At 41.3% G+C, this 24,252-nt stretch overlaps 1 protein-coding gene across 5 annotated transcripts in view; it reads right to left on the minus strand.

The window, feature by feature from the left end:
* ppfia2 (PTPRF interacting protein alpha 2) overlaps window positions 1-24,252 on the minus strand; it is a 78,542-nt gene that overhangs the window by 17,419 nt on the left and 36,871 nt on the right. For all 5 annotated transcript variants that reach the window (XM_079582206.1, XM_079582207.1, XM_079582205.1 and 2 more), the window contains 5 exons: window positions 5,546-5,647; window positions 3,541-3,705; window positions 3,180-3,254; window positions 1,740-1,847; window positions 706-924 (listed from right to left, as the gene is read on the minus strand). In XM_079582206.1, the coding sequence (XP_079438332.1) occupies window positions 706-924; window positions 1,740-1,847; window positions 3,180-3,254; window positions 3,541-3,705; window positions 5,546-5,647 (669 nt within the window). The remainder of the gene's footprint in view (window positions 1-705; window positions 925-1,739; window positions 1,848-3,179; window positions 3,255-3,540; window positions 3,706-5,545; window positions 5,648-24,252) is intronic.

A 24,252-nucleotide genomic window follows, 5' to 3' on the forward strand; every position in this document is an offset into this window, starting at 1 on the left:
AGTAACTTCTTAACCTTAATAAATCCTTTCCGTAGTCCCTCTGGGGGTAATACAAGTGTTAAAGGGATGTTTTGGGGTCTTTCATCTCCCCCTGGTGTCTCTAGCCAGAAAACCACACTTGCAACTTTCCCTGCTCCGGGTCTGAGGCGCAATACACACTTAATCTGAATCACGAAGAAGAGGCTAAAAGGTTGATGGGCAAAGCTAACTGTGGGCTAGCACCACTTTAGCAGTAATTACAGCCAAGTTTGAGTGAAAAAATGATCTCCATTGTGTAATTGGACTGTGGCAATATGTACAATATCCCCTCTCTCCCTTTGTCTTTTCTGTCAACGTAGTATTTACTCTCACGGACATTTAATGAGTAAAAAGCAAAAACACAACATGCTACGACACTTGCTGTGGCGCTTACGGCCTTCAGAGACATGAGTTGCCTTTATTAAACTGCACTATCCTTAAGGTTAGGTTTAGGGTTAGTTTGGATTAGTTTAAGCGAGCGTTGTCCTGCTGAGGTGACGTCCACGCCCCTCCATCGGCTGCATTCAGACCCTTCTCAAAAATGTGCATAATGCGTACAGTAAATATGTGTTAGCCTATGCAAATCCCATTTAGGTCAGGCCCAGCCCTCTTTGAAGTGTCTCTTGATTCTGTTGTTCCCTGACTCATGTGCTTAAGAGCGCTGTCGGTGCCAGTGTGCTGCGTCACCTCTTTGATGTCCCTCTGGTACTTGTTGTTCATCTCCTCAGACTTAATCAGGTCCTTGCGGGCAGTTTCCAGCTCTTGCTCCACCTCGGACACTCGGGAGGAGAGGGAGGACATGCGCTCCTTCATCTGTGCCAGCTCATAGTTTTGCTTCTCCAGGAGGTCCTGCAGCTCCACCACCTGACTCGCCTCGTGGGCCGACTCCAGACCGTTGGATATCCTCTGTCAGAAAGATGTCAAATGCAAATGTCCATAATATTTCTCACTTTTTGATCAAATGAGATTCAATGAGAGAATGTTGGCCTACACAGAATAATTTCAACACACTTATCTGTGTATCTGATATTACTTGAAACAATATGGCTTGCCAGGTTAATTTATGTGCAACTGATCTACTACTACTTGCCCCTCAGTACAGAAGAACTGATTCCTGCCATACCATCAAGTGTCAGTATAGGCACTACTTAGCATTTGTATTTTCAAAACAAAACTGTCTCAATGGTTTTGTTTTCCCCCATAACGTCTTCTTCCTACTACTTTTTGAGCTAAAATATTAAAATTTTATTGTTATAGGGGCAATGGAACAATGTATGAAATGTAAAGATTTTGGACAGATTCAGCATGTACCTTTGTCTATGTACCTGTTTTTGTGCACTGTCTATACTTATGTTTATACGGCTTGAAGTAAAATATTCAATTCAAATTCAAAAGGTTTCAAAAAGTGAGAACTCACAATGTCGTTATTTCCTGACATTGTGAGCTCTCACTTTATGCTGAAACCTTTTGTTCACATCAAAAAATGTTTTAGTTGCATAGCACAATGTGGGAAATCTACGACTCAATCATTTGTACAACCGTAAGTGACTCTGCATAAAGAGGGAGAATGAGGTCACCATGTAACGATGACTCCATGGCGGACGTCAGAGAAAGAGCAACGTTAATGATCTAACAATAACATGGGGGCGACAGTGATTATGTATACTGTGCACGTCAGATTTGACTAAAGACATATTCTTGGAGCTGTTGTAAGCTCGTACCTTGCCATGAACTTTCTGTTGCGCGTCAGTGCCCTCCAGTAAGTCGTCTCCTTCTCCAGCTGCCACTTTCCTCTGGAAGTGTGCATTCTGCTCTCGTAAGGCCACTATCTGCAGGACAACAATCACAAGATTAAAAAAAAACGTGAAACCCATAAGCATAGCATAGCGTAGCATTGCATTGAGATGGAGGCCTGTCGACATTTGCTTCCTTCAGCACAGACAATATACAATTAGTCAGCGCTGGTGCTTCCCCACTCTGTTCTATCCTGGGCCTATATATATATATAAATAAATTCTGTCTTTCTGAGTAAAGTTTGCATGTTCTCCTCGTGCCTGTGAAGGCACTGTGTTTCCCCTCCCATTAAAACCATGTACAATAAGCCAGAATGAATGAGGGTGTGTTTGAGAGTGTGTGTGTGATCCAATTCTGGCGTGTTTAGATGCATGAGTCCCATGTGTGCTCATTAACATGCACTGTCCCAACCGAAATAAACAAACAAATGAAATAAAACAACCCACTTCTTTCCCAGAACAGAAAATACGATGTTCTTTCAAATGTCTCACACAGCAACAAACATTCTTGTAAAGATGTTTCACAAATCTGGCAGGATAATTTGCGCTTTAATTCTCATTCATTCTTATTAGTTGAATGCCGTCTCCGCACAACAGAAGAGGTTGCTATAATGTGCTTTTGTAGGCTCACATAATGAACACTAACATCGTCACATGCTGGTTCCTAATAGGACTCGGATGACTAGTGAAGTACAGGCTTATCACAAAGGCAGCAGTCAGTCATGGGACAAACAGCAGTAATTTCATCATTTGAGTTATATGTTTTTCTTTTACAAAAGCGAATAACTTCAAAGTATGAGTACAATGTTTGACAAAGTTGTTTTCAGAGCACATTGTATCACTTAAGAAGTCTAGCCTTTGTGATTTGCTGATGCCAGGCTGATAAACACAAAACTTATATTGTCATTAACAGACATTCATTACGCATAAGTACTTGCTACAATAATGCACACAGTCAGTTGCAGTCATCGAGTTGTGGCATGTACCTTCTCTCTCTTGCCCACAACTACTGTATATCCTAACATTTTTATTAACCACAGCATCTGCTATTTCTATGTTGCCGGTTGTTTGTATTATCTCACCTTCTCCTCAACCCTCAACCTTTTTAAAATGGTGCTTGAGGTATTGGAGTGGCATGTCTGACAGGCTGTGAAGTGGCTTCATTTGCGAGCTAGTACAGGCCCCTCTCGCTCTCACACAATAGAAGTGATCATTTGTAAGAAGTAGCTGGGGGAACACTGTGGAGAAACCCTAAGCATCTACGGTAAGATGACTATACGACTCACTGTGTTTCATGTATTTACTGTTTCATAAGCGTAGAGGAATCATGTACTGTACAATGCTGGATATATATTAAAAGTGACCTACCTCCTCATTGGCTGCGGTGAGATCCTCTTCCAGCGCAGACACTCTTTCCAGTGAAACCCGCAATCGTTCTCGTACCTAGAAGCAAAGCAGATTCCTTTAACTGTGTTTGTTATTTATAGTCTGTTCGATTATCACATTATCTGTGCTTCTCAAAACTCACACACATAAGGAAATGTGTTACTACGCAACACACTCTAATTAAAGCTGCTCTGCCCATTTCCACTCAAGCCATGAAACTCTGCCACTGTCTTAACTACTGTAGTACTAGCAGAAAATGTGGAAAAAGTGAAAGGGCTTGAATACTGTACTGTACAAAATATGCATGTGATTAGTTAATATGGTGCCGTGACTGATTTGGTACCTTCTCATCCAGGGCTTTGTGGTGTTCAAACAGGGACTTGAGAGCTTTCAAGACCTCCACCTCACTGGAGACCCCTGAGGGAGACTGCGCTTGCCTTTTCACCACCGTCATCCGAAGAGACCTCTCATGTCGGGACACAAGGCACTCCAAATGTTCCAGCAGCAGCTACAGGGAGACACACAAAAAGGAAAAGTAAGGAACAGTAGTCAGATATGCCGTTCATGTAAAATTGTAGTGTTGTGGTCACACTTCACATTTACAAAATAGGCTTTGATCAAGATTAAAAGAAGGCTCAAAATGCCTGTCTGAGTATTGTATGTGAATATTAATAAGCAGAACATGTCAGTTTAACATAATAATAATGTCACTGATGACTCTTCACTGATCAGTGTAACAAGGCTTGCTGAATGAGTTATAGGCCTGTGTTTGAATACCGGTAAGCACTTTGAGTAATGTGAAATGTTTATTTGCTGTCACTGGGCCGCCTGCTGTCTGGTAGCTCTCAGTGGACAATCCATTAATTGTTGTACATGTCTTATAAGACTTCAGTATTGTCTGTAAAATCAGATCAGCATCTAAACAAAGATTAGTTAGAGCCTGCGTGAATAAAAACCAGAGAACTGGAAGTGATAATCAAGTGAGACGGAGAAGACTTTTTCTTGAGCTATGCTTTTTAACTTAAACTCCTCAAGACTTCATAAAGACAATACATCTAAATAACAGTTTTTGAAAAGGAAATAGCTTGACTTGGCGGAATATGGCAAAAATGCTAATGTTAAGAGGAGAGCGGGGTGGGTAACATATTAAATCTCTTAGCTTTACTGCCAAGGCTTTCAACATTTTGCTACAAGATACCAAGTATGCACACTCTCCACAACAATGAATAGATACATCTAAGGCTTCAATATTCAATAGAATGATACCCATTTTAATTATGATTTGACCCACTGTGATTTGGGTCACTATTCTGAAGGGTTGACACGCTAACATTTATCTATGACAGGATGACAACTTGACAAAAGCTACAATTTTCAAACAGGTACACATATACACACTTTTAGGGCCCGATCTTCAACCTGGTGCAACAACAGTGTTGTTCAAGGTCGTCTGAGTGCGTAGCTTAGGAAATAAAGGGGGTTAGCTGAGACGTGTGCTACAAGCAGCGCTCACTCTCTTCGCTCTCCTCTTCTCTACATTAACACCGCACGCAGCCTTTTGCATGTTATTAAGCTTTTGCAGGACAAACTACAAACTATTTCTCCCACTGTGAGTTAAACACGGTCCAAGTCCTGAGAGAGAGAGAGAATATATATCGATGGGTCCCGCTGTAGCACTATTATTAAAGCAGTACTAAGTAACTTGTTTACCTTAATAAATCCTTTCCGTAGTCCCTCTGTGGGTAATACAAGTGTTTATGGGATGATTGGAGGGTCTTTCATCTCCCCCTAGTGTCTCTGGCCAGAAAACCATGTTTGCAACTTGACCGGACCGGAGCAAGCAATACACACTAATGGAATCATGAAGAAGAAGCTAACATGCTAACGGGCAAAGCTAACTGCGGGCTAACGTCACTTTAAACAGTATTTACAGCCAAGTTTGAGTGAAAAAAAATATTTCCATTGTATAATTGGATGCACAATATCCCTCTCTCCCTTCGCCTTTCCTGTCAGCGTAGTATTTACTCTCCAAGACAATAAATAAGTTAAAAAAATCGTAATTTTCTACGACACCTGCAGTTGCGCTTATGGCCTCTAGGGGCAAGAGTTACTTAGTACTGCTTTAAAAAGTGCGGTGCAAACTCCATTTGGCAGAAACTACCCAAAAAAAAAATACCAGCACACGCGATTATTTCAAGTTCTTTTGTCGATGTCTTCATTCAGTAAATCTACTTCCTTGATACAATCTATTGTAATGATGAATGAATAATGAATAATCTACGGTCATGTTATTTGTTCTCTACAGTTGTGAGTCTTTGCTTGACCTTGAATACAGTTTCTTCACTCACCCTCGTGTTGTTCCTTTCAGCTTTCAGCTCTGATATCTCCTCCTCCTTCTCTAGCAGCTGCTCCCTACAGGCATTCAGCTCCTTGGTCAGCGCAGCAAACTCCTGGGAGAAAAGACAAAGAAGAGAAGGGTCAGCATCACACACAATACTCTGCAATAAAGCTCTGCGGCGCAAACTGCAATGATGCAACAGCCAAATTCACACATGCACCCACAGCAGGACTTCTGGTAATGTCAGGACTTTTGGAGGAAAATCGTGTCTTAATCCTGACACTGTTGTGTGTGTTTGGCTATAATAGAAAGTATAGTCATGACAAATTACTGCATATACTACTGCAATACCCGACACCTATCTAAAGAGCTGCATTATATCAGACTATTGGAAGTGAATTATACATGTTCAGTCAGTGTAATATGTGATGATAACTGTGGTAACACAACATTATAAGGGTATACACTCACTGTCATAGTGAATTCTCTATTATAGTTGACCAAGTGAGGGGAGTTTATGGTTTCTAGGAGCAGCATTTAAACATCTGTGTCTGTGACAGAGGTGGGTTAAAAAGATACATTTTGAAACATTAATGTTTTTAATACAGTTTAAGGTGATAATTAGTGAAGCGTGTGATGTCTTGTCCTATGCTGCCCCATTGCCATGGTTACGGCGTACCAAAGGACAGATAAGAAATCCACTCCAAGGGGTCTTACACACAATTCTGAGCCACTATTTTCTGTAAAGTGAAACAATGGTATGGATGATTGATTAAAGTCAGATTTAACTCACAGTTGAGGACAATGAAAACTGAGATCAACCAATCTTTTGATTTCACCACCCAGGAATGTAGACTCCAGGAGACCTTTTCAGAGCCACCAAAATCTTTAATGGCCATTGGATGGACTTAACATCACTCTCTAAAGACTGATTTCAAATATCTCAGTGAAACAGGGAGAATGAACTCAACTCAACATGATCTGTGCTAATGATGTTTCTTTCCCATGGTCAACAAAGATGTACATAGTGTAATAAGTTTTGTTGTGATGTTGGTACTGCATTATTTTAAAATGACATTTAACATACTCCTCCCATTGGGACTCGTCTCGTGATCATATCGAGTTACGACTGAATCGGTTCAGATTCTGAAACCGATGGACCGCCCCCGGTATAAACCCTGGGTGACACGTAACTCAAAAACAGAGGCAGGTCGAATAACGAAGGAGAAGGAGTTCAGAAAGAGAGTTGGAGAGGAGAGCATGGCTTTACCACAAGCAGCCTGACCCCTGACCTTTCTTTGTCTCACACAGAGACAACCAAAAACCTGAAGATTTGCCTGTCGTATGATGTGATTCTAACTTCACGTTTTGCAACTACGAGCGTCTAACTACCAGCTGGGGTGCAGCTACGTGACGTATCAGTGCTCAGCTGAACTAGGGACAGGGCCCCACACCGAGCGGCTTCTTCAACTCTGCCTGACCAGAAGTCAAGTAAGACATCAGCCCTTGCAGACGCAGGGCCACATCTTGGCGTGGAAAACCTTTCTCTCACAAGTCATAAGCGCACCACAGAGCTGGCTCATAAAGACTCACATCAATTAAACGCAATCCACCTGAACAACCTGACGTTCAGATAAATTGAAGAACATTCATCCTTTCAACCTAGCACTTCCAGGTCGAACCTGTTCAAACCAGAATGCCATTCTGTAATCTACTATCGGGTTTCACACTTACTATACATACATATATATTTATTATTTTTTCACCAGGGGAGTCATCTTGACAGCAGGGGGGATCCAATTGTACATGGTTTTAGTTGGGGAAATCAAAACACCTTGAAGTAAGCTACATATAAACTGAAATATTGCAACAAATATATTTGCACGACAATGAGGTCTACATCATCCCTGGAGCAGGGCCTGAAAATAGAAGTGACCACACTACCATCATCAAGGTAAATAAGTAAATCTAAAATATTTGCTGTGGTTTGCGATGATTCTTGTAGAGCCTGAGATTAAGTAATCACTTATTCTACATGCACACTGGGCATGTCCTAAGAGTAGGTCAGAGCCAGTGTGTTTCATCTGGGGAAGGGTTCAATCCACAGCACAGTGGGAGAAAGGATTGGATGTAATCTGTGGATAAAATAGGATTGGTTGTATCGAGCAGAGTAGGCACAGAGCCAGCTGTAGTGGACTTACACCTCACAACACACCAAGGGAATGACTGTGCTTTGTGTCACAGACAGAGGCAGATGAGAGCAGAGTGCACTACAGGGAACAACAGTCGCGGCGCTTTCCAATGAAGAAAGCGAAGGGGATAGACAGGTATGACCTTACTGCTACTCTGCATCCCATACATACTGTATCATTTCTATCTTGGCGTACAATTACCAGGTCCTTTCTTGGCAGAAGAAAAGTATTGAGCAGACAGAGGAGCGGCCAAGCCAACAACTATCTTTAAAATCATGTAAACTTACATGAATGCTTAAACCATTGGGAACAAAAATAGTATGTAAGGTTTTTAAATACATTTTACACACTCTCTGATTGCTGTGGTGCACTTCACTGGATACATCTGTGAGGACACATACAAATTCCCAGCAGTTCTCATTATGGTTTACAACATTCACCAGAGCATACAGACATACACTTGCACATGTAGATGCTTATAGCTTGTACTTCTACCTAAGACGTGGAACCAAAACAGGTTTTGACCAACAGGGACTGATTACACAGTTGACAGGAGGTCAGAGAAACAAAAACAATATCGAAAAAGAATTGCGTGATGCATGACATGAGACCACATGATCAATAGGTAATAAGAAATGTCTAACATATCCACACGCAGACTTCCCTGGACTACCGCTGCATTTTGTACCCGTTGTAAGTGACGAATAGATACAGCATCATGTTCATAGTACAGAAAACGATAGCACTGAATTATTAATTCCATGCAGCGAATGGAGCTCTATGTTAACAACTTAATTTCTTGGTATCTCTAAAGATTACACAATGTGATGGATTGTACTTCCAAGAACCCCTGACCTGAGCCACGTTCTTATAAATAACCTGAGAATCCAGCATTTGAGGCAAAGTCATACAGAAGTGAATGATTGAATGAACTGTAGTGTTAGCATCTTCAGCAGCGGCACAGAGCTGGGGAGGCTATAAATAAAAGGTGCATATGTACACAGTGAGTTGCGTGACAGAGGCATCTCTAATGCATCAGTGGGGCGGACCAGTCTCTTATTGAGTCATTTTAGAAAGATATATAAACATAAAGCATACAACATTTGATTTAGCAGCCTGTGCAGGTATCCAAAACTGAAACTAATGAGTTCTCCATAAGTTTTGGGAGGACTTAATAAAGAGAAACTATTATGATTTACACTTGTGATTAGTAATGTGACCTAATGTAACCTATTTGTGAACCTACATTGTATGAGTTCTTACATTTATGTATTCATAAGTATGCATCGAGAGCCATTCACAAGGATGATATACTGCAGGTCTACTGTTCACTAAAATGCACAGAAAATCTGGACAACTGCAGCACCTCCTCCTTTCTTCAGCCAACTCTCTTGACAAACTGCAAACCACGGCAGTATGTCTGCTACAGAGAGAGTTGGTTTGTGCTGAATGTGTGAGCATGAACACTTCCTCCTAAACCTTTGCTGTTGTGCGATAGCATTATATCAGTGCAGGGGAGGAAGCAACATTATAAGGCTTTGCAAAAGTAACACAATGCCAAACACTTACAGATTCAAAGAGCACCGTGATTGACAGCGAGCGAATGAAGGGCACAAAAATGTCTCTTGCAAAATGTGTCACTTGTCTGATACAATCGTTTGCCACTGCTGGGCCAGAGCAAAGGAAAGGATAAGGGTCTATTATATGACTCAGGAAAATGCAGATCTGTTTTTCTCCCCATCATCATTTGGAACACATTTGTTGTGCAAAATATTCAAATTAATTGTCAGACTCAGACCAGGGGCTATAATGTCTCTCAGGTAGTCCAAGTTCTATCACCCACTGCACCGATATAAACTAAGACAAATATGGGGGAAATAACTACAAACAATCAATGCTCAATTAATTAAAGCCGTACCAAGTAACTTGTTTACCTTAATAAATCCTTTTCCTAAGGACCCTCCGGGTCAGAGGTCCCAATACACACTAATGGAATCACGAAGAAGAAGCTAACAGGCTAACGGGCAAAGCTAACTATGGGCTAGCGCACTTAAACAGTATTTACAGCCAATTTTGAGTGAAAAAAAAAAGCTCTCCATTGTGTAACTGAATGTACAATATCCCTGCAACAACACCTGCAGTGGCACTTGTGGCCTCTAGGGGCATGAGAACAATATTGTGTGAGTCAAATAATATTTGTTTCAATAGCTATGCCATTAAGACAAAAACACATTGCATTGTGCTATTGTGTTCATATACTGTATATGTCAAAGTTCTGCGGGCACTAATGAGCAGGCCTCGACAACATGGTGCATCTGTTTTTTCTGGTGTTAATATTGCAGAAGGTTATGTGTGCTGAGTGAGCATGTCCACTGTATGGCTTCATGCTCACGTGAGTTAACAGTAAGTGACAAGTATGTAGGCCAGGGAAGATGCCCTCTCTAGGACAGAGGCTGGATTTCAGACCACAGATCCCAAACGGCGTCAGAGAGTACCTGTAAATGTCAACATCAGAAAGACAATACTGCTGCTGCAGTGTTTGTTACTTATAAATCGTTAGATGAGCAGTACGACACAGTTTTCATAACGTCGAGCAGCTGGACTGAAAATATCCAAAACTTTAATTAATGCAAATGCTGTACATAATATACAGCGTTCATTGTCTTTTCAGTGAGAATTAGTCAATCAACTTACATAAAGTCTATGATTTAGAGTTTAAGTATGGACGGCTGATTAGAAACAAAAACATTTCTGTGGCAAATAGCATTAATAAATAGATGGAGATGAACACAGGCAAAATGATTCACCACCAACATTTCCAGTTTAATGTATGTAGGTGCATTATGCAACTTTTTGTGTGTAGGGAAATGAATAGCATCCAATTACGATAAAGAGTCATGCATCAATAAAAGGAAACAAAAACAAAATCTCTCATGACTAATGTGCTGTTTGCACATGTCCTGATTGCCTGTAATTGTTTTTGAAAGGGCATCATGCAGTAATAGCGCAGAAAATGAGCTCAAGGACAGAAAACAACAACACAACCATTGGAAAAATTATAATACAACATTTTGGTGAAACTGCAGTGGAAATACGTTTACGCATGTAAATTATTAACACAAAAAGATAAAGCTGAAACTAAAGGTCACCTCATATGAATAATATGGGTGAAGGAGTGATGCACTGACTGAGGCAGAGCCTTAATTTACACGAACCATAGGCCACAGGAGCTGCTGTTCGTGCCACAAAGCTTGCTTTGGAAGAATGGCTAGACAATACATTATCAGAGCCTTAAAACTCATTGGAATCCTTCATCCTGAAGACAAGAGTCATCAAACCTTTAGCCTGCAGAAACTCACACAATCACCCCATTCTGACCCCTATACTCTTGTGTCTAAGCATCTACAACAGCTGGTAAAAGTAGTTTCACGTTGTCCCTGATATCAGCTATCAGAAGTGGTTGTAACGCTCTTGGATCCTGAACTCTGAAAGCCAAGATCAGGGATAGCTCTCCATTTTTAAGCATCAATAATTCAAGCATGCGAGTGGAAAAATAACCCCAGATATTTTCATTTCTCCTGTCTCTGAGGGATGAGTCAAATGACAGATGTGCAAGCTCTTCATAAAAGTAATACTTTAAAACCGTCTTTTTATCGGTGCTGTACATTATGAGGTCTTATGGCGCCGTTGGGCTGGGGTCAAACTACTTCCCATTTATCACCATCTTTTTTCTATTTTGCTCACACCTCTGCTAATGCAGCACTTTAAACAACGCAGTGCATTTCACTAGAGTTAGAAGCTTTCTAATGCTTTTGAAACTAGAACATTTTGTTTTCAAAGGAAGCATCCAACCAGATCGATAGATCAATAGTTACAGTTTTGCCAGATCAAAAGATCTGAAGATTGTTTTGCAAAATTTCAGGGACAGTTGTGCTAGCTGACCAATGTGCCGGTTTTGTTTTGGTATATATTTACCTTGTCATCTCTTGGTTGCTTCTAACTTCTCACCTCCATTTGGATCCATAGATGAGAAGAGGAGAGGTATATGCTAACACCGTCTGTGCTCTGTTTACGTGACTGAGGGCACGCGTAAAGACCAGACAGCTGCATATCAGTTTGTCTAAGAACATATCTCAGTATTTAAAAACAGTAGCCTATTCCTTTAAAAGAAAAAAAAGAAAAAACATTTACCCCTTGACTTCAGTTTGACAACATAACTAATTGGCAGAGGTTGTTCAAGTCAATATTTTTTTTTTATCCCCTTTCACCACCAATCTTTTCATCCCATACTAGATTGTTCTTTGAGATTAATAGGTCTGATAGAGAAAAACACAACTCTGCTCTCAAATGTGAGATCGACAAGATGAACGCCTCAATGTGAGAGGTTTATCACGAGTCAGTGCCAGTTAAGCAAAGCAATTTGAGTTATCTGATAACCATCACGGCGATGCAGACGGAGCTTGATTCTGGCTCTGGGCCACGCTTGTAAAAGGCATCAAACAAGTGTTTCTGAAGAGATTGTAAGGAGACTGTGGACATTAGAGGACCAATGATTCAGACTCTGTCCATGCTGATAACATCCAGTAAACAAGACAAACAAACCCTCACCACGCTGTGTGATGTGTGTGATGTGCGTGATGTGCGGCCCTCGTGGATAAAACAACGCAGGGATATCGAGAAAAAACAAAGCTTCACAGCAGGAATGAGAGCAACAGACAACATGGACAAGCAACGGGAAGCTGGTGCAACAAACGTCTTCTCTGCAGTGCCTTTGTAAATGCACACGCACGCCTGAGAGGTCGGATATTCAATACAAATTCTATAATCCAGTTTCACAGCTACTGACAAAAAAGCAGATAAAACCCACACAAACGTATTGTGGTGATAAAAACAAAACAAATCCTATATTTTATAAAGAAAAACAGAAAACACCCAAACAAATCTAACTCACAGGACCATGTTTTACTTAGTTCAATGAGGGTCACCAGTTTAAATCAGTACAAACACTTTTTCAGTTGTACTTTTCATTGTATTTCTGGTAAACCACTTCATTCACATGGTTCACAAAGTGGCAAGGAGGAAGGGCATCTGGCACAGCTACACATCTCAGATACAACTGAAAACACTGTGAAGGATCATGTTGTATCATGTGCTGCTGCTTCTATGGTCATTATGAAACCTTATGTGATATAAATCTCTGCGTGCTCCTGCTTCTTGTCTTTGTCCGTCATCTGAGCGTTATTGCACTCTGCCTTTATCGCTTACTCACAGCCCTTTGCAGCTGCACACACTGTGCGTTCTCTGTCGGCGATATCCACATGAATTATATGGACTTGAACCACAGCAACACAAGAGAAGAATCCATCACAAGCTCCCTAATGGTTTCAAAGAGTTATCAGTAACAGCTGCTTTTACAAAATGACTTTTAAACAAAATATTATAGTCGACCTTTACATTTACATGTTTTGTATCAAGATGGCTTCCTTGAATGATGTTTAAAGCTTGTATATAGGCAGACATTATAATTACAACAAATTAATCTCATTTTCAAACAATAAATAAAAAAGAGAGAACACACACACTAGTTTCCAAAAAAAAAAGAAAACATAATTCTGTGTAAAAATCATAAAACACAGCTAGGGGAGATATTGCGTTCCTTGTCTTCTCTTGTCAGAACTAAATGCGCTGTGGCACTACTCTAAATTAATTGCACTGTGAATCTCTGACATTTTACAACATGTCTGCAACACAAAGGAGACTCCCTGAGAATCTTTTCACTTGCATTCACAATATTCAATAAGAAATGACTCAAACTGTACATTTATCTATTGATGGGACAGTGCATGTTAATGAACAAACATGAAATACATGCATGTGAATGTGTCGGATTGTAGCCAAAGGCTAATTTCCATCTGTAGTCCCACTGGTGAGGGTCATACAGGGTCATTGTAGGAAAAAAAAATTACATCAAAGTACATAATTATCAACAAATTATCAAAAGCCCTATATATAATAATTCAATTAGACTTACAAATTCATCCACCTTCACAAACGCTCATCCATGTTCACTTAGGTTACAAAATGAACACATTACAGAATGAATAAATTAACAAAAGTACAATACAACATACCCACTGATGTGTGTAACTTTGGTTTGCCCAAAGCCATTTTTTGGATTGGGCTTTAAACGGACTGTAGGGCTTTCTCTCAGTGTTAGAGGAAGACTAACACAGGTCCCACCTCGGACAGACAGGACCGTCTGACTGAAGGTGGAGCCTGTCGTGTATTATCAAGTCCCCTCTGGTGGAGGCTCGCGTGGTCCTCTGTGAATTATCTTTAGGTTTGATAAAGTCCTTCAGTGGTGGAGGAGCGAGGGAGTGTAGAACCTTGTATATCAGACAGGCCATTGTTAAACTGATCATGTTATGAGAGCACCCATGGTTAGATAGTTTTGAATATTTAGAAGATTAAATTTGACCTCTTCTCCATCCAGGAAGACATTTGATCTGGTTATTTCAACATTCAAACATGCAAAAGCTCCTCCACCACATACTAATATACAGAGAACAATTATATGCTTCTTTACAATTATAAAAACTATTCCGGATGCAACAAGTGAGTGCTTGCATGCCAGGTAAAGCATATTGTCAGTGAGATTATGATACCGTCTGCGACGAAGGTTGCAGAGCTGCTGAGATAAAGAAATGAGAATTTGCTTGCAGTGCAAGCAAATACTTTGGGCTCAGAAATGCTTCCATAGAGATAATGTGTGTCACAAAAACACAGTGGTTTCAGCAGGAGATAATGACAGATAATGATATTTTTTGAATTTCAAATGAGCAGCTGTTGATTGAGACACATTTTTGTCTCGTCCAGATCAGCGTTGATGAGAAGAAGCTGATTGCTTTTCTATAACAGCCTCCAAAAGTCCAAAGTGACAAAATATCATCCTATGAAAAGAAAAAAAGTAACACAGACTAGATCTGTCAACAATTTAAACTTCAATACGATGAATACGATAAATTGGCGAGTGAGTATTATATTATAATATTCTAACTTGATGTTCCTTATTCATTAAGTTTATGTTTGTCAGCCCTTAGCTGCTTTGTGGCAGGTGCAGGGGGGACTAGTAGACTAGACTAAGTAGACCTAGGACTGGTGGGATGAAGGGCGGCCTGTCTATACTCTCTAGAGCAGACATGTCAAACTTAAGACCCATAAGACAAATAAATAAATAAATAAATAATTAAATAAATAAACAGAAGTAAAAAGTAGTAATGCAAATAAGTAAGTAAGTCGAGCACTGAGTGTAAAAGTATGATTTAAATTACCTGAAAATTATGATATTTCCCAAAAAATCAAAGAGATAACTCTGAGGATACGGTATGAGAATATTCAAGAGGGGGCATCATGCTTTTGGCAGGTATTTGGCAAAAAGTTTATCACATAAAGTCTTTTTACACAAGCTTTTTTTGAACAGCTAGTGCTTGTTTTAGTCCTATATTTGAATACATGTTGTGTTGTACTGTTTTGTTTCTGCCGTCCAATGTAAGCACTTGGTTGATTTGGTAGAATAGAAAAAAAAAATGAAAGAAACAAAATAGACTGTGCGGAAGTTGTTTGGGAAAAGGAGGCTCTTTTTCGGAGCTGCCGCCGCGGTGCTACGAATAGCATCTGGGCAAGATTCAAAGATGCGCGAGTGGGTTGAAACACAGTTCCAGGAATGTTTTGGTAAGAGAACAACACTGTACCATGGTAAAAAAAACTCTACCTGAAGTTTAAATCAATCAAACATTGATTTATTTTCAGTGGTACTTACGAACGTATTAACTTAAAACCTTGTTGTGCATGTCGTAACAGTTAAGTCAGTGGCACATGTGTTTGCATTTGACACACACCCTTTGTTCCTCACTCAGCCTCCATCTCACAAAGCGCTCTTTTGTTCACAACTTCAAGCACACAATGTAATGCTAAGAACAGACAGAGAGACTGCTCGATTATCGCTGCTTCGACCCAGGAAGAAAGATAATTCAGTGAAATGCCCTGAACTTAAAACAGCCGACGAGTGAGCCGCGGTCACGGTAAAACAAAAACCCAGTGTCCAGGTCACTGTGTTAATCTCTTAACCCCCACCTGAACCAAGCTTATTTTGTACGCAAATCTAAAAGCTTCTTGAAAGGTGTCAAAAAAGCAGCAAAAACGAGGGTGACCAAATAGCGGCAAAAACATGCAAGAGAAGCAACAATAACACAATAAACAAGCAACAAAAGCACATTGGAAAAATGCTGCAAAATAAAGCCACACAAGAGCATAAAAAAGCCACAAACGAACGACAAAAACGTGCCAGAAAAAACAACGATACCACAATAAAAAAGTGACAAAAACTCAACAAAACAATAAATATATACGAAAACATGTTTTGTAGGTCTTTGCTTTCAAATGAGGCGTTACTCTGGCCTATAGGCTGTAAACTTCAGTCGAGAGGGTTTTAAATTTAGATTAGGGTAAAGCCGGACTGGAGATAATGCGCTCGTTAAAGTGGGGGTAAGAGGTTAATTGTTATCTTGTTTTTTCGTGCTAAAACCAAAATTGTGGGTCTGAATTTATGGCCTTTGAGTTGATATTTCTAAATTCTGAAGCACAACAAATAGACCTGATGACAAGCCCTGTGAGGCAGCTCCTGTAGTGATTTTGGGCGACACAAATACTTAAAAGATTCAGGCAGATTAAAGCATATTATTGCAAAATTCTCTCTCTATATATATATATAACAAAAGGATTTGTCTGCTTCGGTCCCCACTCCAAATGAGCTCGACACCCCTGCTCTAGGGGGTGTCATCGTCATCAACAATATGTCCGAAAGCTTCAGGGATCTTCTGGGGCTGCCAACACTACGTCAGACCATGACAGCTCTGAGTTGCCAGATTGGCCTCAGTCTGTAATACTGGCATGGCGGGCATCCACTGAGGATTTGCTTCAAAACTAAAAATATATGCCACAAGATCAGCAATTATGTGAGTTGCATTTAACTAAGAAACTAAATATAACTGAGTGGTGATAATAAGGCACGACACACTATCCAATTGATGAGAAAGAGTCTCAAAAGCAAATGGATGTGGTTGTGGAGGAAAGTTCAAACCAAAGTCATGCATTACATTGTGGATCAGAACTTTATCAGGCACAATACAATAACGTAATTTCCAAACGTTCTTGTAAAGTCTTACCACATGAATATGCAAAATGGGCCAATTTTGCTACAATGCGCAAAAAAACAGTGGGGTAAAAAAAAAAAAAAAACAGTGCTACAGTGGGGCAGAAAAATGCAAATGATATTGTTTATTGTCGTATTTATCCCAATATCACGATATCGGAGCCGATACTTGAAAAAATATGATATATCGGGTATCGGTTACAAATAGTCGATACTGAACCAGTACCAGTTTTAGCTGTCACCGCCTTAAAAAGACAACTTTCATCAACTAAACCTAAGTGAATATGGGCATGGTGTATTAAAGGGAAGAACCCGGGGAATTCAATCGCGGAGTTAGATTTAGCCTCCGCAAACATAGTTTTGATCGCCGCGCAAAATGCCGCGGCTAGCAACAGCATGTTAAAGCAGTAATCAAGTAATCAAGGCTGGGCCGGAAACTATGATGGAAATATCTAGTGGCCTAATAAAATTAAATCAACCACTGCTGGAGCGGTGTTTGTATTTTAGTTTAAGAAATGCTGTTAAAGAATAACTGATATGCACAAGTTGTTATGATCAGATGACTTCATGTGAGCTGTTGTGTAAAATAGTGATCCTTGCTGAAAGGTTTTCCATTACTATTAATATTTGATCATTAATCTGTAGCATCATGACAAATACTTTATTGATCTCACTATAGAAAGAAATATAGAAGAAAGTCTCTTGGTATCAGTTAATATCGGATATCGGCAGATACTCAAACCCCAGAATCGGTATTGGAAGCAAAAAAGCTGGATCGGTGCATCTCTAATCACAACTACGAGAAGTGTGTGAAATATTAGCGTGCTTTCTTCTCTTCTTCCTGTGGCTCATTTTTAAAGATGAATCTCTAATCTGAGGGACAGCAACCAAACTACTGTAATGTAAAATAAAGTTAGACAGCCCGATGAAGTTGTGCGTTAACGTAACTTAGCTGCAACAAAACAACAACAAAAAAGAAACATGCTGCTAATGTTGGACTAACCACTATTTGCACACAGAACTCTTCTCACAAGTAACTTCACATATAGTTTTCCCACACGTATGATAGAATAGTTCTAAACATCGGCCACAGCTCCTCCATCAACATTGACAACTCAACAGTCCTCCCCTTCCCTCAGGTTAAGAGTCTGGGTGTCATCCTGGACAGCACACTCTCCTTCCAGGCCCATATCACCAATTTCACCCATTCTGCATGTTTCCATGTCCGGAACATCACCCGCCTCCGCCCCTCCCTCACCCCCAATACAGCTGCCGTTCTGGTCCACAGTCTTGTCACATCCCGGTTAGATTACTGTAACTCACTCCTCTTTGGTCTCCCCCAAAAATCACTCCACAGACTTCAGCTCGTCGAAAACTCCGTCCACCCATCACATCACCCCAGTTCTTCAGCAGCTCCACTGGCTCCCCATTAAAACATCGCATTCAATACAAGATCCTTCTCCTCACCTTCAAATCTCTGAATAACCTGGCCCCTCCTTATCTCACTGAGCTCCTTCATGTGCCTACTCAGCTGTCTGTACCTACTGCCCACGTAGCCACCATGGGTGCTCGAGCTTTTAGCCGCTCAGCCCCTAACCTCTGGAACTCACTCCCCGCTGAACTCAAATTCGCGGTGGCTTGGTCTCGGTTTGCAAACAATTTGAGGACATTTGTACGGAGATTTCAGAGAGATTCCCTTAACGCCCACCTGAACATGGCATAACTCAAATCCAAAAGCTTTGTGGAAAAAAAGCATCAACATAGCGACAAGTTGACAAGAAAATAAGGATGAAAACGCCACAAAAAAAAAAGAAAAAAATGTGACGAAATGTGTTGAAAATGAGACAAAAATGTGATGAAAAGGCAAAACAAAAGAGCAACGAAAAGTGACAAAATAAAGCAACGAAAAACGGGCAAAAATGTGATGAAAAAGAAGCAAAAAAGGTGGCGAAAATGCAACAGAAAAGCCACAAAAGAGAAACAGCAAGTGACAAAAAATAAAGCAATAGAAAAAGTGACAAAAATGTGATGAAAAAGAGCATCAAAAAAGTGAGCAGCAACACGAGGACAAAGATCCATTTACATCAGTTTTGCTGTGAGCTCCAGTCAAGAAGCTTTTAGATTTGGGTAAAGCCGAACTCATTTAAGGCAGGGGTTAAGAGGTTTATAAAGTAATAGTTAACAGTGGGTTAGGGTAATTTAATCATCCAAACTTTTACATGTGGCTGTTCTCTCAAAGGTCCTTTAAAATGAGACCCATAGGGTGCAGCGGAAATCCAATATCATAAAGCATGTGGTAAAAATAAGCCCCTTTACCTATTAAGTGGGACACCCTGTCATCGTATGTGCCCTGGACACCGCTGAAAAGCAGACACAGTTCAGTTTGGGATGTTTCGATGCAGGCGAAGGGCTGTTCAAATTAAAAATGCAGAGCTTCACCAGTGAAAACGTGCATCAACAGCCATGGCAACATGTAAATCAGCTGCTGTGATCTGCGATGAGCCGGGCTCCAACTCGACAGGGAATCCTAGCCTACAAAAGCAGCTATTTATATCCCTGCTAAGTTCTGCTGCTGCCTGTCCTGTTCATTAATGTCAGAGCTGGAGCTTCCCTAGACAAAAGGCAATAATTAAAACTGGAATCTAAACAAATTGAACACACTGCTGTAAGTCTGCTGTCTGGAGAAGGTTAACAGGAACACTTTAACACATTATATTACAAAGACATAGTGTGGATAGGATAGATTATGATAGGAAGTTTGAGTTTGAAAGAATGTCAGAAATGTTTGCTTCTGTAAAATGGTGGATAGGTGCCCTTGCCACATGAACCTTTAGAATCACAGATACATAAATAATGCTGCCTAAAAGGGTGCATTGCTTGCTGTATCTACATATAGCAAAACCAATATTTTTCTGTTACCATAGTAAAGCACCACAGAAGAGCAATATTATTCTTGGTACTTGTTATTGTTCAGGTAGGTATAACAATAGCACGTACTAGTAAAGTACTGGTATCGGAAATTGCGACGCTCTTAACCCTCTGTCACCCTGTGCTGTCCCATAAAGCCAGGCCAAAAAAAAAAAAAATCCTCAAAACTAACCTACATGCCTGGAGATGATCGAACTTTGAGAGAGCTTCCACCCACACGACCAGTCATTACTGCTTTAAGTAATCCTAATGTATTGTTTCACACTAGTCTCCTTGGAAACTGATCTACTCACCCACACACATGGGTGAGTAGAAAAACAATCACCGTCATTGCAAACAAAAATAATTCCAGTACAGGCCATAAACAGCAATTACATTTTGACCATGAATTCACACGTGTTCAACGAAAAAAGGGTGAGAAGCAATCCAGGCTTTTTGCTTGAGCTTAGAGGCTGCGACTCATTTAACCAGCGAAGTAACGACGGGCCCATACTGACAACTGAACGCCTTCTGCACGTATTCCGTACGGTTTTAAGGGCAGCTTCAGGGCACAAAGGAGGTTCGATAGAGAAGCCATGCATCAACTTGATGTCTGCTTCCACTGGGACTTGTGGTCTGGGTTATGCTACAGCTGCTGTGCTCTGTACCGTTCTGCCATTTCAGTGTTTTAGTCAAATCTTTCCTTGCTCTCTATATTAATCCCTTTGTCATCTTTGTTCTGGCAAATTATACTAGTGGTTCTCAAGCTGTAGCCCTTCCATACCTTTTTGGATTCATGAAATATGTCCGATAATTCACCATCAACTTCACTTTCACACCACGTCCACACAGGCAAGGTGGGTGAAGTGTCTTGGCCAAGGACTCAGTGAAAGTCTGCACTTGTGGGAGTCAAGATTTGAACTGCCAACCTTCCCAATATAAGACAGCACTCGCTTCCATGTGAGCCAGTGTTGGCCCATGTGCTTCACAAATAAATACAGAAAATCACTAGTACAAGATGCAGAGGCAGTGATTAATTTAAAAGTGCTCCACTCATACAGTGCGAGCTTTACGGCCCTTTCACAGCAATGTGCTTGGTGTGGACAGCACCGTCAGTCATAGACGGCGGTCTGTGGAGGGTAGGTCTGTGGAGGGTAGGTCTGCGGAGGTCGGTCTGCGGAGGTCGGTTTGTGGAGGTCGGTATGTGGAGGTCGGTCTGTGGAGGTCGGTCTGCGGAGGCCGGTCTGCGGAGGTCGGTCTGCGGAGGTCGGTCTGCGGAGGTCGGTCTGCGGAGGTCGGTCTGCGGAGGTCGGTCTGCGGAGGTCGGTCTGCGGAGGTCGGTCTGCGGAGGCCGGTCTGCGGAGGTCGGTTTGTGGAGGTCGGTCTGCGGAGGTCGGTCTGCGGAGGTCGGTCTGCGGTCGGTCTGCGGTCGGTCTGCGGTCGGTCTGCGGAGGTCGGTCTGCGGAGGTCGGTCTGCGGAGGTCGGTCTGCGGAGGTCGGTCTGCGGAGGTCGGTCTGCGGAGGTCGGTCTGCGGAGGTCGGTCTGCGGAGGTCGGTCTGCGGAGGTCGGTCTGCGGAGGTCGGTTTGTGGAGGTCGGTCTGTGGAGGTCGGTTTGTGGAGATCGGTCTGTTGAGGTTGGTGAAGCCAGGAGTGCCAAGTGTTACTGGCTGGTCAGCGAATCAGCTGGAAGGAGAGCTTTCTACTCTGTTTTTAAGTTTCAAACATACTAAATTTGGTTCCTTCGTGCTAATTTTGCCATACATGTTGCACAATGTTTAATCAACTAGCCAGAAAAATTTACAAACTTCTTTGTGACGTAAACAGAAATATAAAAGTGATGGGACTCTCTCACACGCTAGAGACTACCACACAGCGTTTGAACGGGGACTGAGGCATTTTGTTTACGACTTACTACTTGCACACGCTAATATTATGCGCACACGCACTGTGCAGCCATCGGGCTTGGTCTGGAGTTCATGTCTCTTCAGATGTTGCTCTTCCCAGCGACAGGTCAGGTCACTAAAGGACTCAACTACAACAAAGACTAAATTCTTACATTTTAAATCACAGTTTATAGAGTTCAGGATCGTGATGTCATATCACTAAGCATCATGGGATTCACAGCAATAATAAATGAATGGAGATTTTCAAAGGTAAAATACTGGAGTTATTGTTCACATTAAAACACTACAGTGTGCTGTGGCAGCTAACAGAGTTATTCCTCCACATTTTATACTTTTTAGTCTATGGAAAATGTATGCTTTTGTCCACAAACATGGCGTATTTCCATGGTAACAGTGAATTGTATTATTATATTATATTATGCCATACCGCCTTTGCTATGCCCAATCCCGTCAGACCTTGGAAGCTAAGCAGGGAAGGGCCTGGTCGGTACTTGGACGGGAGACCATTTGGTAACACCAGGAAGCCTGGGCGAATGTAGTGAGTGAGCGGTCGGTGGTGGTCAGAGGGGCCGATGGCGCAGACTGGTGGCCTCGCTTCCGTCAGTCTAACCCAGGGGCCAGGGCAGCTGTGGCTAGAATAGTAGCTTACCACCACAGAGCATGGAGTGAATAATACAATGTAAAGCGTCTTTGAGTGTCCAGAAAAGCGCTATATACAACCAATGCATTATTATTACTTTATTTATATTTTATCTCAACAGATGGCAACCGTCAGCCATGACAAGAAAATACATTTGAAATACATTTCACTCATTACAATTCTAATGAGTTTGATTTCTTTTCAAACTTGTCTCCACAATTCTCCCTGTTTGATACAAACAAGAGTGTGGTGAGCAAGAACACCGTGAGAAGAATTTGTTTGTCTTCTTTCTTTCTACTGCATCTGTCAAATGCTGCAAAATGTGCAGTTTCCTCCGTTTGTTGCATCATTACGGGGCCACATACAAAAAGTAATTAAATATTTATAAAATGATTTACAGCAAATCAGAGGTTTTCTATGAATACAGTATTCACTACATAGGTCAGATATATTACAAAGTTAATGATTGAATACACAAATGTGTAAATAATTAAGAGCACTGTACAATTCAACATGTCATGTAATAGGTCTCCCAACACAAATACTTTCTCAATGCATGTGGACACAGTTTGGAGCTTGAGGCTCATCACAAATAAAGGCCGACATCAAAGCAGGCCAGAGTGACACTCTCAAAAATGGCCTGGATGACTCTGCAAAGCAATCACTCCATCGCCCCTAAACAGTCACGCGTTAAAACTGACAAGGGCACATTTAACGCTCTACCAGTTTGTCCTACATATGATTTGCTGCACGACAAACAAGGTATCTCAAATATAACATTGCATTGTACGGCAGACCCCAAGGACAAAACAGACCAACAACAAGCCATTGACATCCGGAAGCACGCTCCCCAGAGTGTGAACCAGGACGAGGGGCTGTACCAACTTTCCCACACCTGGGACACAGTTCGGAAGAAGTCAGACTGCAGATGGTGCGGTCAGCCTGCGACGGGACGTGTCTGAGGGAGGTATGAAATAATACACATGTCTGGCAATAAGAAAATACTAGCATCTTTACTAGAAGACCTCATGAACCTAATTGGAGTATATCCCACAAGATAAATGTGTCCTCCTTACTGGCCCTGCGACACAAGGGTGCTGTGAGAGTTGAATATTAAAAACCTGCACTGGCGACACAAGAGGCCAGTGGATCACCAAAACGAGTGACTGATGGGAAACCAGCGGTGCGTTATTTCCTGTGTGTGGGATAACATCATGGAGAGCAGACAGGAAGTGGATCTGAGGAAATGAATACAGTGGTTCTGTGGGGAAAAGCTGTACTCAACTGGTCATATATCAAACTGCCTTCATTTTTACAAGCGTCATTGCCACACATTTGTGACATCAATGCAATCAAATGAGAAAAGTAGTCACAATTATAGCAGGGCCGTGCCGAGAGCTACAGCGGGGCAGAAACACAGACTTTCACAACTGTTTGTTTCTTTCACTTCACTCTCTTCACTGTGCTGTGGCTGAAAACATTCAGACATTGATATTTAAAATGTCAGCCCATTTCACGTTGTTTTAAGAGATTATAGAGCTGTGGCAAAAAAAAAAAAAAAGCAGCGCTCGCGTCCAAAACACCAGGTTTATTTTTAGATCATACAAAACGGTCGGCTTGTTGACCTCATTGGTCCGTGAATATGAGGCCGATCGCACTTTGAAATGAGGCAGAACAAGAACATCACTATCACTATCAGTACCTGTAAGAGGAAGAAGTGATTGTTGATGTTACAAAGTCCATGGTGTTAACATGCTAAAACCAGAAATGTTTTCCAAATGTTATGTGCACACACTTACAGCCGGAAGATTCAATCTCACAGTCACACGACAAAAACATGACAAGAAAAGGTAACAGCTGAT

This window comes from Gobius niger (assembly GCF_951799975.1).
Source record: "Gobius niger genome assembly, chromosome: 2".
NCBI lineage: Eukaryota > Metazoa > Chordata > Actinopteri > Gobiiformes > Gobiidae > Gobius > Gobius niger.